The sequence below is a fragment of the Rattus norvegicus genome, chromosome 1, assembly GCF_036323735.1.
Source record: "Rattus norvegicus strain BN/NHsdMcwi chromosome 1, GRCr8, whole genome shotgun sequence".
NCBI classification, from domain to species: Eukaryota; Metazoa; Chordata; class Mammalia; order Rodentia; family Muridae; genus Rattus; species Rattus norvegicus.
This window is the reverse complement of record NC_086019.1, coordinates 173,278,747-173,295,455: the sequence shown is the minus strand read 5'-3', so window position 1 is coordinate 173,295,455 and position 16,709 is coordinate 173,278,747. Positions and strand designations below refer to the sequence as shown.

Sequence of the window (16,709 nt, the reverse complement as noted above, 5' to 3'; positions counted from 1 at the left end):
CTGAGTTTGATCCTCAAGCCCCGTGCACATGGTAGAGGGAGAAAACTGACTCCTGCAAGCTGTTCTCTGTCTTCCACATGCACTCTCCCCACACGGCGTGTGTGAGCGTGGCACGTGTGAGCATGGCACGTGTGTGCCCCCCACACAAACATACACTCAACATATAAACTATGTAAAAATAGCTTTAATGTAGGGATTGGAAAGAAAGGAAAATAAGTTCAACGTTAACGTCTACTTAAGCCCAGAGTTAGCTCTTTGAGAATTATATAATAGGACTGAAAAGATTAAGTGTGTCGACTGCTTTTCTAAAGGACTCAGCTTTGGTTCCCAGCACCCGTGCTGGGCAGCTCTCCGCGGCCTGTACCTCCAGCTCCAGGGCATCTGATGCCATTTTTTGGCCTCCTTAAGACCTGCACGTACGTGGCATATACACATATATTCCATAGACATACGTACAAAAGTAAAAATACGCTTTAAAACTATAAAAATATATGTTTGGGGGAAATACAGGTAGAAAATGAATCTGTCTCTTCCTCTGGCTTTGTAATTAAAGACTAGGGCACAGATCACCTTTAGTTCAATAAAGTATGTTTTAAAAAGACATGGAATTAGCTTGGTGGTGGCAATGCTTTACTCCCAGCACTCAGGAGGCAGAGGCAGAGGCAGACAGATCTCTATACATTCGAGGCCAGCCTGGTGTACAGAGCGAGTTCCGGGTCAGCCAGAGCTGTACAGAGAAACCCTGTCTCGAAAAACAGAAAAACCAAACGAAACAAACAAAAACCAAACCAACCAAACAAACCCCCCAAGACATGCAAATAGGTTTTGTGGAAACGTCCTGCTTTGTAGTTTGGTTCGGTAGTTTTTCCTCCATTGAGAGTCAACAGATTCAGCAGAAGTGCTGGGCCTCTGGGCTACCACGACAGTCAAGAGTAGGGACGGGCAAAGGCTGACTTAGAGCAAGCATTCAGCGCTGCCCTAGATGGTTTCGGTTACCGTGTGGTTGGTTCTGTACAATCGTTGTGCCATGGGGTGTTTGTGGTTATAACATGAGACACCATTGGTGTCTGTCCTCGCTCCCCGGGGATGGAGCTGCACCAAGGTCAGCTGAATGTAAGCAGCAGTTGCTTTCCTCTCTTTCCATTTGAGACTTCAGCATCTGCTCGGGCTATCCCAGTGCGGCTGTGAGAAAAACCACCAGGACGATGCCCCCACCTTAGCCATCTGTCTAGTTCTCTTTCTCTGCTGTGGCCGGCCAGTGGGAGACATTCAGCCTTTACGGGTGAAAAGAATGTTCAAGAGCTCGGCTGTAAAGTTACACAGGAATGACAATGTCCCAGCTTCAGTGAGGGACTGGCGATGGCTCAGCATGTGGAGTGAATCACGCACTCCCTAGAGGGTTGTAATGAAATGTTTACTGAGAGCTAGCAAATGCTCAGCTCAATCCTCTGCCAGGACTTGGCTTCCGATCATTTTGTTTCTTCATACAGAGAGGCACAGCTCAGTAAAAGAGAGCTTCCACTACGCAAACCTTACATGCAGCCCTGGCAAGCAAGTCCTGGGAGCCCTTGGCCGACCGAACGCCCCTAAGGAAATGTTTATCACGGTTGAGTTTGAACGGGAAACTTACCAAAAGGAGGTGACAGGTTGGTCTGAAAGCCATCTGATGCCAGGCTTCTCACAGCTTGTCCCTTCTCTCTTTGCCTTTCATTTCCCGTCATTCCTGGGGGTGGGGACAGAAACTAGTACAAGCACTCAAGTATCTCCTGTTTGATTTTTCACCCGCAAATTACACTAAATTGGTTTCAAACCTGATAAAACTTCATAAAACCCAAAACTATCACTTGGGTCCCACAAATTTGTGTTTGAATTGAAGGCTGCCCAGGTTGCCAGGTTCCCAGCTCTGGAGAACTTGGGATGTTGGTGGGTCATTGGACATCCTCACCGCAGCCCAAGGACCTCCTCCCCATGGCTGCTGTCCCCCATTTTTGCAGCTTCCTGCAATCTGAGCTGCGTGGTGAAGCGAACAGAGAAGAGGCTGCGGAAAGCTGTGCGCACACTCAAGAAGGCTGCCCACAGGGAACAGTTTCACCTGCAGCTCTCAGGCACGGACCTCGATGTGGCTAAAAAGTTTCCCCGAGTGTCGGGACAGCAGGAGGAGACCTGTGGAGTGGGCCAGGGTCGTGAAGAAAGCCAGTGTGGTGAGTAGCCAAGGCGTGATTACTGACAGACCTGCCCGGAATGCCAGTGGAAGAGCTCGGCCATCCTGACTACTCTGGGCTCACTCCAGAGAATGCTCTGGATGCTTTTCCCTCATCTGTAGCTGTCCTATATTCACCAACCCTGGCACTCCCCAGGAGCTGAGGTGTGACTTACCTGACTTTTCCTCAGACCTGGCGGGTTTGCTGGCCTGTGGTAGGCAATGTCTGTAGAACTGAAGAACAGAAAAAAGGCAAGTGCAGTGCTATCTGGCTAGGGCAGGATGCAGGGCACCGGTGAGACTCTCTGCACTCACTGGTCACTCTCTGGTCACAGTCTCTGTAGTTACTTTTCTGCTACAGGTTGTGCAAAGGCAAAAACTAGAGGCCGCAGAGACACCTTGAGACACCTGGGCCTCAGGCCAAGACTCCAAGCAGCGTCAGTTCCATGGTGTATCGTTGCTCTGTGTATGTGTGTGTTTCAGAGCGAATATTGTTTCTAAATTCATCAGGAGGCTCCAGGACAAGAGACCCCAGGATGGTCAGACGTGACATTTGCTCTGTGTAGTTCCGAGAGAAACTGCCTGAAGAACTCACAGAGGGAAGTTGGAGTCTCCCTGTAGAGTGATAAGTGTGATTGACTTGGTTCTTAATCTGTTAGGAATGTATCAGTGCCCTAGCTCCTTAGATCTAGTGCTAGTCTTCCTGGGCAGGGACCAGCATCTGTCTCCTACAGGCAACAAAATGAATGCAGAGGCCCATGTTCTGGTCGCTTAAAATCTCATTGGTGGGAGATGCCTCGGGGCGGTAAATCGCGTGCCGTGCAAACCCAAGGGCCTGAATTTGACCTCTGGCACTCAAAGAAAGCTGGGCTTGGCCGTGCACACTTGTAATCCCACTACTGGAGAGGCAGAGACAGCATCACTGGGGCTTGCTAGCTGGCCAGCCTTGCCTATGGTCCTAGTGAGAGATCCTCTTTCTCAAAAACGAAGAAAAAGATGTCTGGATGTTATCTGGGGAGCGACAGTATAGTTGCCTTCTAGTTGGGTGAACACTCATGTACACCCCACAGTACCCGTGCATGCCCCCAAATGGTAGTAGTAGTAGCAGTAGATTTTTGTTTTAAGTTGAAATTTGTAGCCTAATTCCAAACTCTGCTTCACTCCTGTGTAAGGCTAGGTTCAGTAACCAGATTCTCTGAGAAGAAGCTGCTGTCTGTTCTTAAGGGTCAGTAGACTCGGGCCCAAGCGGTGGAGCTTAGGAAAGGGGGGAGGAAGTTGGCTGGTGTTTCTGCATGGGCACGACTGAAGCTAGCTTTGTTCTGGAGAACTTTCAGCGTGAGCCACTGCTCCAGTCTGCTGCTTCGCCAAAGCTCAGAGAAGATCTAGTGTAACTGTACACCAGGGGCCAGTTCCCAGAGAGTCTTGACTCTCGTTCCAGCAGATTTTCTTAAAAAAGAAGAGAGGGCAATAAACCCAGCTGGCTGGCTCTCATTTGGAGTCCTCAGAGTTCCAGTCTCCATACCAAATTAGTGACAAGAGCTGGCTCTTGCTGCCCTGCTTTCTAGGGTGAGCGGAGTGAGCTCTCGGACAGGCAGGCCGGCCCTCTTTCTGGTCTCTGGGAGCTGAATTGCAGCTCCTCCCTTTCCAGGCCTGTGGGGGTAAAGGCTTGTGGCTTCATGAAGGAAACTTTGTGGACAGTCAAGAGTTTAGGAAAACTAGTGTTAAAGCCTGTGGACCCTCAGGGATCATGTTAGCAGTACTGTTACGGGTGTTCTTCAGGGAAGCAAAGGCCCTAGAAGAGGAGAAGGCTTTACTAAGTGACGTGGGTCTCTTGGCCACGACCTATGATCACCCAGTACAGTTAAGTTCCTATGGTATTCGAATGTGTCCCTGAGATGCTTGTCAGCTAAATTTGGTTGGGTTTGTTTCTTTTTAATTTTTTTTTTAATTTTTTTTTGGGGGGGGTTGTTTCTTAGAGAGACAGTATGTTTCCCAAGAGCTTCTCCTAACTCTACATGAGTCTGGTGCCTAATATTGGGACAAAGTCAGCGACAACAGGGAAGACTTTCCCGGGGGAGGAACACAGCCCAGGAATTGTGAGTGAGGTGGGCTTAGGTGAAGAAGGGTCTGGAATACTGATTGAAAGGACTTGGGACACTGTGCGAAGGTTCAGCAGGTAAAGGCACTTGTAGCCAAGACCGGCCACCGAGTTCCTCGGATGCTCAGGGCGGGAGGAGAGAACTCCTGATCAATGAACTCTAGTTGGCATACAGTGGAGACAAGCCCGGGACAGGCCTTGGTTCATGTTAGACAGTATTTTCGGCTTCTGTTTATTGTTGTCCTTGTTACTAAAACACCGGAGGCTGGGAACCTTTACAAAGAAAGGTCTATTTTGGCTTATGTTTCTGTATATCAGTTGTAAAAGGGCCACGTCTCATGATGGCCTTCTTTTGGTCATACTCTCAAGGAGGCCATGGCCTCAGATGGTGAAGATGTGGGCTCACATGTGCTTCTGATTTTTTCCCCCCCTCTCTCTTTTCTCTCAGTGTCTTACTGTGTGGTCCTGGCTCCTTGAACTCATGGATTTAACTGATCTTTCTCCTCAGCCTCCTGAGTACCTGAAGTTATTCTCCCTATTCTTTTGTTTGTTTGTTTGTTTGTTTGTTTTTTCCAAGACAGGTTTTCACAGCTGTCCTGAAACTCACTCTGGAGATCAGGCTGGCCCTGAACTGAGATATCCCCCTGCCTCTGCCTCCTCAGTGCTGGGATTAAGGGAGTATGCCAACACGGCCTGGTTACCTTATTCTTATTCAGTATTTAGTCACATGGGTCCCATTCTTATGAATTCATATAATTCTAAAGATTTATTTATTTATTATATATAAGTACACTGTCACTGTCTTCAGACACACCAGAAGAGGACATCAGATCCTGTTACAGATGGTTGTGAGCCATCATGTGGTTGCTGGGATTTGAACTCAGGACCTCTGGAAGAGCAGTCAGTGCTCTTAACCGCTGAGCCATCTCTCCAGCCGAATTCATATAATTCTAATAATTTCTTCCTCAAGCCCACCTCTAAAGACCTTAGCTTAATTTTTTACCTTGTAAATACTTAATATTTAATGAAGATTGAATCTTTCGAACCATAGCAGAGCCCCAAGAGGTGTTTGGAATGACCTGAAAGGAGACTGACTGGAAACTTTGTGCTTCTCTTTTTAATTATAGATGTGGTAGAGATTTCAAATGGTACAGCAGTGTATAACAGTGAGCATTCTCCCCACTACTGCCTAATCCGACTTCTCAACACTGTTGAAATGGGCTGTTTTTATGCGCTTTTAAGCATATATAAAAGTAAGGTGCTATTTATTCACCAATACGCATTTATTAAGCTCCTGCTGTATACTAGGTGCCATTGTAGATACCGGGACTCCAGTAAAGGAGATGGACTAGCAAAAGTCTTAGCCCTCTTGACATTTATAATTTTAAAAGGAAGAAGCAGGTAGCTACTCCCTAAGCAAGGATACAGATTATTTGTCAAACGCTGACAAGGATATGGAGAACAAGTCACATGGGAAGTGAAATAGAAAGATCCCAGGCAAGGTGAGGAGCAGGGAGGGATTGCGTTTTCCACGATGTAGATGTGGCAGGGAAGGCCCCATTGCAAAGCGGGATGGTTCAGACACACACAGGAAAGAGGAATAAGAAGTAGAACAAAACCCCATAGGTATTAGAAGAAAGCACAGGGTGATGAGGGAGGGGAATATGGGAGGGGGGTTGTGACCTCAGGGCAGTAGCAGAGGCCCAGTTCACTCCAGGGTAGAAATCAGCGTGTTTTCCTACCCATGATTCTGGAGCTCAACCCAGGGCCTCACACAGTCCACACTGCCAGCCTGTATCTAAGATATCGGCATCTGTCAGCCTGGCCCCTGTGAGTAGACATTGACATGATTCCTGGCTTCCCTTTTACAAACAGAGCAGCTGTGGTTAGCTTTCTTTGTGCACATACTGATATTCTCGAAGGCTAGGTTTCTGGAAGTTCAACTGTCAAATCAAGATCATGCATATTAAACAGTGGTAGATATTGCCAACTTACCCTTCCAAATCCCCCCTCAATGCCTTCAGCACCACTTGAGTCCTTAATGTCCCACATCCTCAAGGACATGAAATAGTTATCATTGATCCTTTTAATCTTTGCAAACCCAGTAAGGAAAAAAATCACTAATTTTTTTGATCATCAAGAAAAATACACTGTCTTAAATTATTTATATTTCTTCTTCTAAGAACATTTATAGGTTTTGTCTATTTACATTAAATTGTAGTATAATATAAATAAAGTATTTATAAAATTAAAAATATTTTTTATATTTTAAAATTTGAAATATTTTATTAAACATTTAAATTATTCCATACAGAAGTCTATGTTTAGTTGCTTAAAATATCACTGGTGGGAGATACCTCTAATCAGAAAAATATATTAACCAGGCATAGTGGTGCACACCTTTAATCCCAGCACACAGGAGGCAGAGGCAGGCTGATCTCTGTCAGTTGAGGCCAGCCTGGTCTCCATAAATAGTTCCGAAATAGCCAGGGTTACATAGTGATAGCCTATCTTGAAACAAAACAGTAAATAAAAAATAAAGTAAAACTCAGGTCAGGCTAGACGATTCCATGAGTGAAGGAGGAGCTAGCCAGGATCTTGCCGCTAAACCTGATGATCTGAGTTCAGTCTCCAAGTCTATCAATGTCCCAAAGACAGAAGCCTCCACAAGTACTCCTCTATCCCCCATCCGCACTATTGCATACGTTTGTGCACACACGCTCATGTGCACACACTTACATAAAACAATTTAAACTTTTCTAAAAAAATAAAATGTAGAGTCCCAAGTTATAGCATAGGAAAGACTCACTTGACCAAATTGGGAAACTTTCTTCTTGTCATTTGTACATAGTAAAGTTTATGAATTTGGCATTTAGGGGCAGCCTGTTCTACAAGTAACCTTTGTACCATCTGTGATCAACTTCAGCAAGATGTCAGAAAAGAAAAGCAGTTCTGGGGCTGGGGACATGGCTCTGTCAGTAAAGTGCTTGCTGTGGGAGAATGAGGATCTGAGTTTGATGTCCTGCACCCACATAAGAAGCCATGCACCGTGACATTTGCTTGTAATCTCTGTGCTGGGAAACAGAATCAGGCCAGCCATGGGGGCGCACGGGCTGGCCAGTTGATTTTAATTGGTAAGCTCTAGGTCTCGGTGTGCAATCCTTTTCTCAACAAGGAAGGTAGAGAGCAATTGGAAAAGAGACCCAACATAGGCGTCTGACCTCTCCCTGCAACTATACACTCATGTATACACGTGAACATGTACACAAACAAACACACAGATATAAATACAAATAAACAAACCAACTCCATTCTACAAAGAACAGATCCTGGGCTAAAGCTGTATGTAACTCCTGGTAGAGTTGTTTTTTTTTTTTTTTTTTTTTTTTTTTTTTTTTTCTGAGCATAAGCGAAACCCTGGGGTTGATCATGAGGGGCTGGGATTGATGGAGAGGTGGCTCCGCAGTTACAAGCCGGATCTCCTAGAAGACGGGTTTGATCCCAGCACCCACATGGCCGCTCACAACTGTCTATAACCCCAGTCCCAGGGCACCTGAGATCATTAGGCATATACATGGTTCACAGACACAAATGCAGACAAAACAGCTGCACACACTAAATACATAATAAATAAATACATATTTAAAAAAGAAATACATTTGGCAAGACAGACATGGTGGTACATGCCTAAAACTCCAGAATTAGGAAGCGAAAGCAGGAAGATTAAAAGGTTTTAGCCAACCGGATCGATATAGCGAGACTGTCTGAACAATAGCAAGAATATAATTTAAGTAAACTGGTGACACTTATCAACTACTTTCAGTGTGTCAGCATTATTGTGCTAAGTGCTTTGTGTATATTTTCTCACCTAACCCCTACAAGTCTGTATTATATTGTGCCCTTTTTATAGATAAGAATAGAAGACATAGAAAAATAACCCCCACCCCCGCTAATTTCAAACAGCAAGTGAAATGTCAGAGGCAGGACTCAAATTCAAGTCTGAATCAAGAGCCTGTGTTTCTGACTCTCCCAGTGTGCGGACCTGAGCAGGGCCTGAGAGCCCTGAGATCATTCCTTCCTACCGTACCTGGAAACAGAGCCAAGTGTCCATTCTGCGCTGGGTAGTGAAGAGCTCCAGATAAAATGAGATGTCATATTGTGAGTTGCATAGGGCAGGGTCAGATAGAGAGGTGTTCCCCGAAGAGGGATGCCTAAGCCAAGTTTGGAAGGAGGTACTGTTGATGGTGGTCAAGGAAGAGCATTCAGGAACCTGGAGATCCATGTAGGGTAATTAGCTTCAAGGGCAGGCATGGCCACTCCCCGGAAGACCTGAAATGCACTGTAAGGAGCTTCAGTGTCGTTCGATGTCATGGTGTTTGTCTTAGTTTGGGTTTTTATTGCTATGATAAATACCACGACTAAAAGCAACTTGGGGAGGAAAGGGTTTTCTTCCATTTATATGTCTCATTCATGGTTCATCATGAGGGAAGTCAGGTCAAGAACTCAAGGCAGGAACCGAAGAGACCACAGAGGAACACTGGCTTAGTAGCTTGCTCAGTTTGCTTTCTTGGTTATTTGATTATTAGGCTAACCTTTAATGGCTGAACCATCTCTCCAGCCCTCAATTTACTTTTTTTATATACCCTTGGGCCACCTGCCCAAGCATGACATCCACAGTGGCCTGGACTCTTCCAAATCAATCACTAATTTAAAAAATGCCGGACTTGCCTACCAGCTAATCTAATGGAGGCATTTTTCCAACTGAAGTTCTCTTTTCCCAGGTAGGTCTACATTTGTGTCAAGTTGACAAAAAACCAAGCAGGACAGTTATATTAGAGATTTAATCAAGAAGTGTCTTGAGCATATGCATACTTGAGAAAAATCTTCCTGCCCGTATTGGAGGAGGTGGGGCTATAGGCAGAAAGATTGGCTGAGAAGTTTACTGCATATCACATAAGAGATACTGATATCACAGAGGCACAGATGGAAAGGAGAGCACAGAAGCTCAGAGGCACATTTAGGAGGAAGGGTGACATTTGTTAAGAGCATGGGTCAGAATATGCAAAGAGAAAGTGCTAGGATAGGTCCAGCCATTTCTGATCCTGCCACTCACCTCTCCCAGCTAAACATCTCAGGAAGCAACCTCACAGACATATTCAAAATTTGTCTCCTAGGTGATTCCAAATTCTGTCAAGTTGACAGTTGAGATTAAGTGTGGCAGGTGTTCGCAGACAGCTGGAAATGCATGAAAACTTCATATCTTCCCGTTCAAACTCTCCTGTCATATTCTGTAAACACCTACTCCACCTTACTTCCTGTTTTAATGGATGGCCTGTTGGGGCATAGGCAGATGTGCTTATCCATGGCCTGTTTTTCTTCTCTAGTACTGGATTCTACACCCTTCATTCCTTACCTATGTGGTTCTGCAGTGTGCCCTACTTCCCCAGAGTTCTCTTTCATTGCCAACCTCACACAAACTATGACCTTTCTCATGAAACAAACCACCCCTCCATTGACTTCTCCTTGCTTGTCCCATCATGCTCACAATAGATAGATAGACTGATGGATAAATGGATGGGTGGATAGATAGATAGATAATGGATGGATAGGTAGAGGATGGATAAGTAGATTGAAAGATGGAGGATAATGGGTGGGTAGATAGAGGATAGATGGATGGATGGATGGATGGATGGATGGATGGATAGATGGTAACTCCCTATTCCTCTCTCTCTGTGATATATTTATCTTTCTCTGTTTCCTCAATATATATTTGAATTTATGACTGTTGTCTGGTACTACCAGCTAGTATAAGCAATAAATAATAAAAGGTAGAATAAGACAAAGATTAAATAAGCATAAATAAACCTAATATAAAGAAACCTAGTTTCTTCTTCAGGTTACTCTGTCCAAGTTGGCAACGTTCATTGTTGTTTGCACTGATGTAAAGCCATTTCTAAAACAGACTTTTCATTTGTTGCTAATGCTCCTGTTGGATCTGGTTGAATCATGATTGTTTGACTCATGATATGACTTGATCAAGAGCAAGTGGTAGTGGTAGGAGACAGGCCTACTCCAGCACATTCCTGTCTTGCTCCAGTGCTTATGCCATTGGTAAACCTTCAGTGCAGATGGCCTCTCAAGAGTCATCCACAGCCTGTCTGTGATTTTATGGTGGTTAGTCACTGTTTGAAACTAGATATTATAGGGGCTGGGGATTTAGCTCAGTGGTAGAGCACTTGCCTAGGAAGCGCAAGGCCCTGGGTTCGGTTCCCAGCTCCGAAAAAAAGAAAAAGGAAAAAAAAAAGAAACTAGATATTATAATCAATTATGATTATTTGGCCAGATACAGTCAATCGTTTCCTTTACACCCCAGAGTTGTGGGATAGTTATAACTTTCTCTTCCCCTTCCTTCCTTCCTTCCTTCCTTCCTTCCTTCCTTCCTTCCTTCCCTCCTTCCTTCCTTTCCTCTTTCTTTCTTTCTTTCTTTCTTTCTTTCTTTCTTTCTTTCTTTCTTTCTTTCTTTGTGTGTGTGGTTCAAGACAGGGTTTCTCTTTGTAGCCCTGGCTGTCCTACGACTCAGGCTGGACTTGAACTCAGAGATCCACCTACTTCTGCCTCCAGAGTGCTGTAATTAAAGGCATGGGACACTACCACTCAGCTGATTCTCTTTTCTTGAAGACCTTTCATCCCCCAACTATCTCATGACTCTTGGACAAGTAGGTTGACTAAGGGACCAGTCTTACATCACATTATAACCACTGGAGCCTTGTTTCTTATTTAGTAGGGAGAAATGAATATACAGAAATCTGAAATTTTTTTCTTACACTTCTGAGTCACCTAGTAAACCCTCGAAGTGCAATATCTGTTTCAGAGAGCACAGGGAGCTTAGGTAGTGTCCCTCAAGGTCAGTACTTGGATAGATGGATGGATAGATGGATGGATGGGTGGATGGGTGGATGGATGGATGGATGGATGGATGGATGGAGGCCAGATTCACTGTTTCCTCCTTCCCAACCAAACCTTCCTTTCCTCCCCTCAGCATATAGCCCTTCTCTTTATACAGTGACTCAAGTCAAAACTCTGGAATCTTCCTGGCCATCTCCTATGCTGTAGCCCTCACCCCTCCACTGGTGAATCTTGTCTGCCTGCCTGCAGGTAGGCTCCTGAGCCCAGCTACTGTCACCTCCTCCATTCTTATTGTTTGGTTCCAAGCCACCCTTCTTTTCCATTTGTTCTTGAAGGCTGAATGTTCTTCCCCTTCCTGCCCTCAACCTGTTCTCACACAGCAGCCAAAAGATGGCTTAGAGACAGAGATTCTGTCTGCTGCCTGCCTGTCCAGGTCCTCTACACACTGTAAAGCCTTCTTTATCAGGGACTTCAAGACCCAACATGACCTGTCTGGCTTGTTGTGTATTGCTTGGTTTTTGTTGTTTTGTTGTTGTTGTTGTTGTTGTTTGCTTGCTTGCTTTTTGGTGTTTCACTATGTAGCACAGGCTGACCTGCAATTCTCCTGCTTCAGCCTCTTAAAATACATCTCCAGTCACCCTGCCCCTTTCCTTCTGTTCCTGTGACACAAGTCTTCTGCAGCTAGGTGGTCTCACTGGAAGACTGTTTCTCTCCTTCCATTTTAGTCCCTACCCAGAGCCATCTTTCCTAGCCACCCACTGAAGCACATACATGCAGACACTGTTACATTTAGAGTATTAAATGAAGAAGCAAATGATTCTTCCCAGGCACCACTGAAGGACGGGGCTGGCAAGATGACTCACTGGGTAAGGGCCTCCTACCAAGCCCTTTTGAGTCTAAACCCTGGAACCCACAGGTGAGAATTCCCACTAGTAGTCTTCTGACCTGTACCCCAATAAATATAATATAAAAGAGTTAAAATAAGAAGAAAGATATCCCAAGGACAAGTGACAATATGCAGAGAGGGCAAAATGCAGCTTTTGTGGGGGGAAATTTAAATTGAGGACCAAAGAGACGCCCTGAAGGAAGTCGAGTTTTGGCCCCACCTCACCAGGCAGGAAAAGAACATAACACACAGCTGGGTCCCCAGCGAGGGATGGGTCCAGCTGGGCTCATTTCTGTCCTCAATCATGAGGATGTTTTCAGACAGCAACCCTGAGTGCACCCCCAAATCCCGCAAAGACAGAGAAGAAGCAATCCCTCAGTCTAAGGAGCGGCTGTGCCCTGTTATCCTGGGGCACTCCTTTAAAGGGGGCTCAAACCTGGATCCTGAGACCACTGTGCTGCCTTGGGACTCTTGGGACTTGCCTCTGAGCTGGGACAAAGCAGCCGCCCCAGGATACCTTGGGAATCCACATGGGCTGCCTGTGGCTCTCCTTCAGAAGTCAAGGCTCAGTCCTGAAGACAACGTGAGGCCTGGAGAGTAGCCCCTTTTATTAGGTTCACCCTCTTAGCAGCAGAGAGACCATAGTGTTTGCCCATAGCCTGGAATACTCAAGCCTGAAAAGAGGGCAAGCCTTTAGGCCTCTTTGTCACCATTAATCCCGGTCCCTGCTGGTTTCTACCCCTTTGCATCAGAAAGGCTTTCTTGTATTTTTTTTCCTCTCTTTCTTTTTCTCTTTTTTGAAGAGGAGGAGAAACAGCTGTGCAGGATTTGAGAATGGGGTATTAATGGTCACTGACAGTACACAAAAGCTCTACTGTGACGGTGAAGTGTTCTGGGGGCAATTGCCTCCTTTGTCTGAGGGCAGTGACACAAGCAGGCCACTCAAGGGGAAGAGAGAAGCAACTGGGACATTCGATTGAGGTACCACCAGGCACATGTGCACTCCGCTGTTCCCAGGCATGCGTCAGGACAGCCCTGCTCACTCGGGTTTACCTCGTAAAAGAGCAAATGTATCTGGAAGGGGTGTGGCATGAATTGTTTCCTTAGGTCTTTCTCTCTGGAAATTTTGACTGGCAAAACTCGTTGTTTATGTGAAGCAGGCAGGGCCCTCTTGGCCATAGGGCAGCTGATGTAGCATTCATCCCTTTGATGGGTTAAGAAATCCCAACTGATACGGAGTAGTGTGAGGCCTCTCCAAGCGGAACCTTGACAAGGATTGGGAGTTGGGTAAATAGCTCCAAGGTGGAGCATACCTGGACAATTCTGTGTCCATTCTGTTCAGTGAGATGCAGGGCTAGACCTGAGCATGGACACCATGTTTTCTTCCAGAGGAACCAGTGATGCTAACTAACCATGCCGATCGATCTGCCTCTAGGTAAGGATTGACTCTGCCACTGGAACTATGGTTTTAACCTGGGTCTAGCCAACAGCCAACTTTCAATGGGAATGGCTCGGGCCAGAGTCCTTCTGGGCAGGCTAGCATTGATTTGCTTTCTGCTAGTCTCCATGACAGCTTGGCTGAAGAAATCCAGAAAAGAATTGTTCTCTTACTCACCAGGTCACAATAGATACTGGGGTGGACAGCTGAGACAGCATGACACACAAATGCTTTGTCTCTATATAACTGAGCCCCGCCTTTCATGAGACATGGGCTAGGGTTGTGAAAGCAGAGGGTATTGCAATGAGGCTGTATGTAGGAAGTAAGTTTGAAATACAGCCTCTGCCACAGACAGATGTATCTTACCCATTATAATACGAGTGCCAAGGAAGCAAGGTAGGTTCGCATTTAAGATTTCAGTTAAAACAAAATCGGGGTTGGGGATTTGGCTCAGTGGTAGAGCGCTTGCCTAGCAAGCACAAGGCCCTGGGTTCGGTCCCCAGCTCCGAAAAAAAGAAAAGAAAAAAAAAAAAAACCAAAAAAACAAAATCACAAACTTTTGGGAGGACTAGAAAGATGGCTCAGTGGTTAAGAGCACTGGGTCCTCTTTCAGAAGACCCAGGTTTGATTTATATCACCCGCATGGTTGTAACAACCATTTATAACTCCAGTTTCAGGGGATCTGACACTTGCTTTTGGACTTTACAAGTATCAGGTGCACATACATAGAAGCGAAACACCCATATACATAAAATAAAACATTTTTAAAACATCACAAACTCATATAAAAACAACCTACAAATATTATAAGAGAAAATACGAACAATACAAAAAAGTGTTAAATTTAAATATAAATTTTATTGCTTGAGTACATCTATAACTGTAAAATAGTCCATGGCCTCATTCTGATCCAAAAGCCTCATTTTTAGTCATAATTTGAGAGAATAATGAAAAGTGAGTAGTAAAGAATTTTTGTTGTTTTTGTTGGTTTGTGTTTGAGAGTAGACTTTACTGTGTAGGTCTTGAACTTGCTGTGTAAGGCCAGGATGGCCTTGAACTCAGGGAGATCTATCTGTCTCTGCCTCCTGAGAGTCAGGATTAAAGGTGCGTGCTATCATACCCAGCAATGAATGTTTTGATTACTGAACAGATCATCCGCCATGTTTAACCCTACACTTATACATATGACCTGCACACATGCGAACTGCACTCGGAGGATAGGGTGGAAATGAACATTCTTCGTATGGACACTTGAGATGCATAATAGTTGACTCTGAACTGTGGGATGAAGATGATGATGATGATGATGATGATGATGATGATGATGATGACGATGATTATTATTATTATTATATTTCCTGGAAGATTTACGTTTAAAAGAGAATGTGTTTGTTCTAGTCAGACTCTTAGCTGCTTAGCAACACCCTGAATTGAGCTTCTGTCTCTACTGTTTCCTCTGCTATATTCAGAGTTCAGGGCACTAACCATTACACAAGGGAAAGCCCTCTCTTTTCAAAGCTCTAAATCTCTCCAAAGATCTATCTTACACATTAGCTGTGAAGCTTTGGACCACGATATTTGGACCACCCTCTTCCTAGGCTCTCTTTTGTAAGGTGTAGCCAGTGATGTCACCTGCTTTCCAGGGTTATGCTAAGGAATGCATGACATGTTACAGGTAACACGTTGTCTGGCTTGGTGTTATGTTACTGTATGTACTTAATGACAGCTACATGATGTTTGACTGTTGAAATAGCAAGCCAAATTGGTTATATTTGCTTCATTTACATGTCATAGAATAGGGCATAAATCCCTATTTAACTAGTACCTCAGAATCTTTATTTAACCACCAATCAGAAGCACAGTCATGAATTTTCTTATTGCTTATTCTTTCTGGAATATTTACAAAGATCTATGCATTTTATGGCATATCTGAAGTATGTTGTTGTTGTTTTTTTTTTTTTTTTTTGGTTCTTTTTTTCGGAGCTGGGGACCGAACCCAGGGCATTGCGCTTCCTAGGTAAGCGCTCTACCACTGAGCTAAATCCCCAGCCCCTGAAGTATGTTGTTTTATAAGAACCTTAAGACCTTACTGACCTCAGAGGCCAAAATGGGAGCTTCAGAAACATGACTTCTGATGGGATTCCTCATTCCAGTGGTTCCCCCTCTCCCCAAGGATAAATTCCAGTGTCTGGAATTCAGGAACTCCTTTGACCTATCCAGCTCTCTCTCTTCCTTTTGTTCCAATGTAAGAACCCCTGTGACTTGCCCCATTTCTACTGGGGAAATCCTCTCTAACCTTCAATGTCTAATTCAAATATGGCTTCCTGTAGGAAGCCTTGCAGGATCCTGCCAGGAAGAATTCAGAACATCTCCCTCAGGGCTGGACCTGTAGGTAGCTTTGTTTGACTGGCATGCGTGAGGCCCTAGACGCAGTCCCTAATTCTTCCAGGTGACACACACAGACACACAGACACAGACACACAGACACACACACAGACACACAGACACACACACACACACACACAGAGACACAGAGACAGAGAGAGAGACAGAGAGAGACAAAGAGACAGAGACAGAGAGAGACAGAGAGAGAGAATGAGCAACTTTCACCTTTATACTCCTTTGATAACCCTGTAAATTAGGATAATCCAGAAGTTAAAACAAACAAAAAACAACAATAATAACAACAACAACAAAAAAACCCAAACCCACCATTTCACCATCAAGTGCTTTTGCTACAAACTAAGTAAGGTAGCCATGGTTCCTGCTAGTGTAGGGAGATACAGACCTATTAGACAGAGTCAATAGGAATAGGGAACCCAGAGACAGTGCCCAGTCTATCTTCAAGGGATTTGCATGGGGAGTGCGTCCATGTGTCCATTTTCATCTTAACACCTTCATCTCTAACACTCACTTCATCATCCTCCTCGGCCTCTGTCTCCACACTGACCCGCTTTGGCTAGTCAGTTGCAGGGCTGGGACGTATTATGATGGATCACAAGAACGCTGCATTTTATGTCCAAACTGAACCTTCCAAAATGAGGAAGGACAAGTCACTTGTGAACCATGCCCAAGACCAGAAAATCTTGGGTCCCTAAAAGTCTCAGAAGCCTGGAATGTATCTGACTGTGGAGGTAAGGATTCTGTCTGTCCCTTCTTACTCCTCCAGTCCCAGTGTCAT

At 44.9% G+C, this 16,709-nt stretch overlaps 1 protein-coding gene across 5 annotated transcripts in view; it reads left to right on the top strand.

Moving 5' to 3' along the window:
• Scube2 (signal peptide, CUB domain and EGF like domain containing 2) overlaps window positions 1-16,709 on the top strand; it is a 76,462-nt gene that overhangs the window by 45,868 nt on the left and 13,885 nt on the right. For 3 of the 5 annotated variants that reach the window (XM_006230005.5, NM_001427604.1, XM_039094567.2), the window contains 2 exons: window positions 1,491-1,646; window positions 1,995-2,201. In XM_006230005.5, coding sequence (XP_006230067.1) covers window positions 1,491-1,646; window positions 1,995-2,201 — 363 coding nt within the window. The remainder of the gene's footprint in view (window positions 1-1,490; window positions 1,647-1,994; window positions 2,202-16,709) is intronic. The other 2 variants (XM_063271300.1, XM_006230006.5) reach the window with 1 other exon arrangement.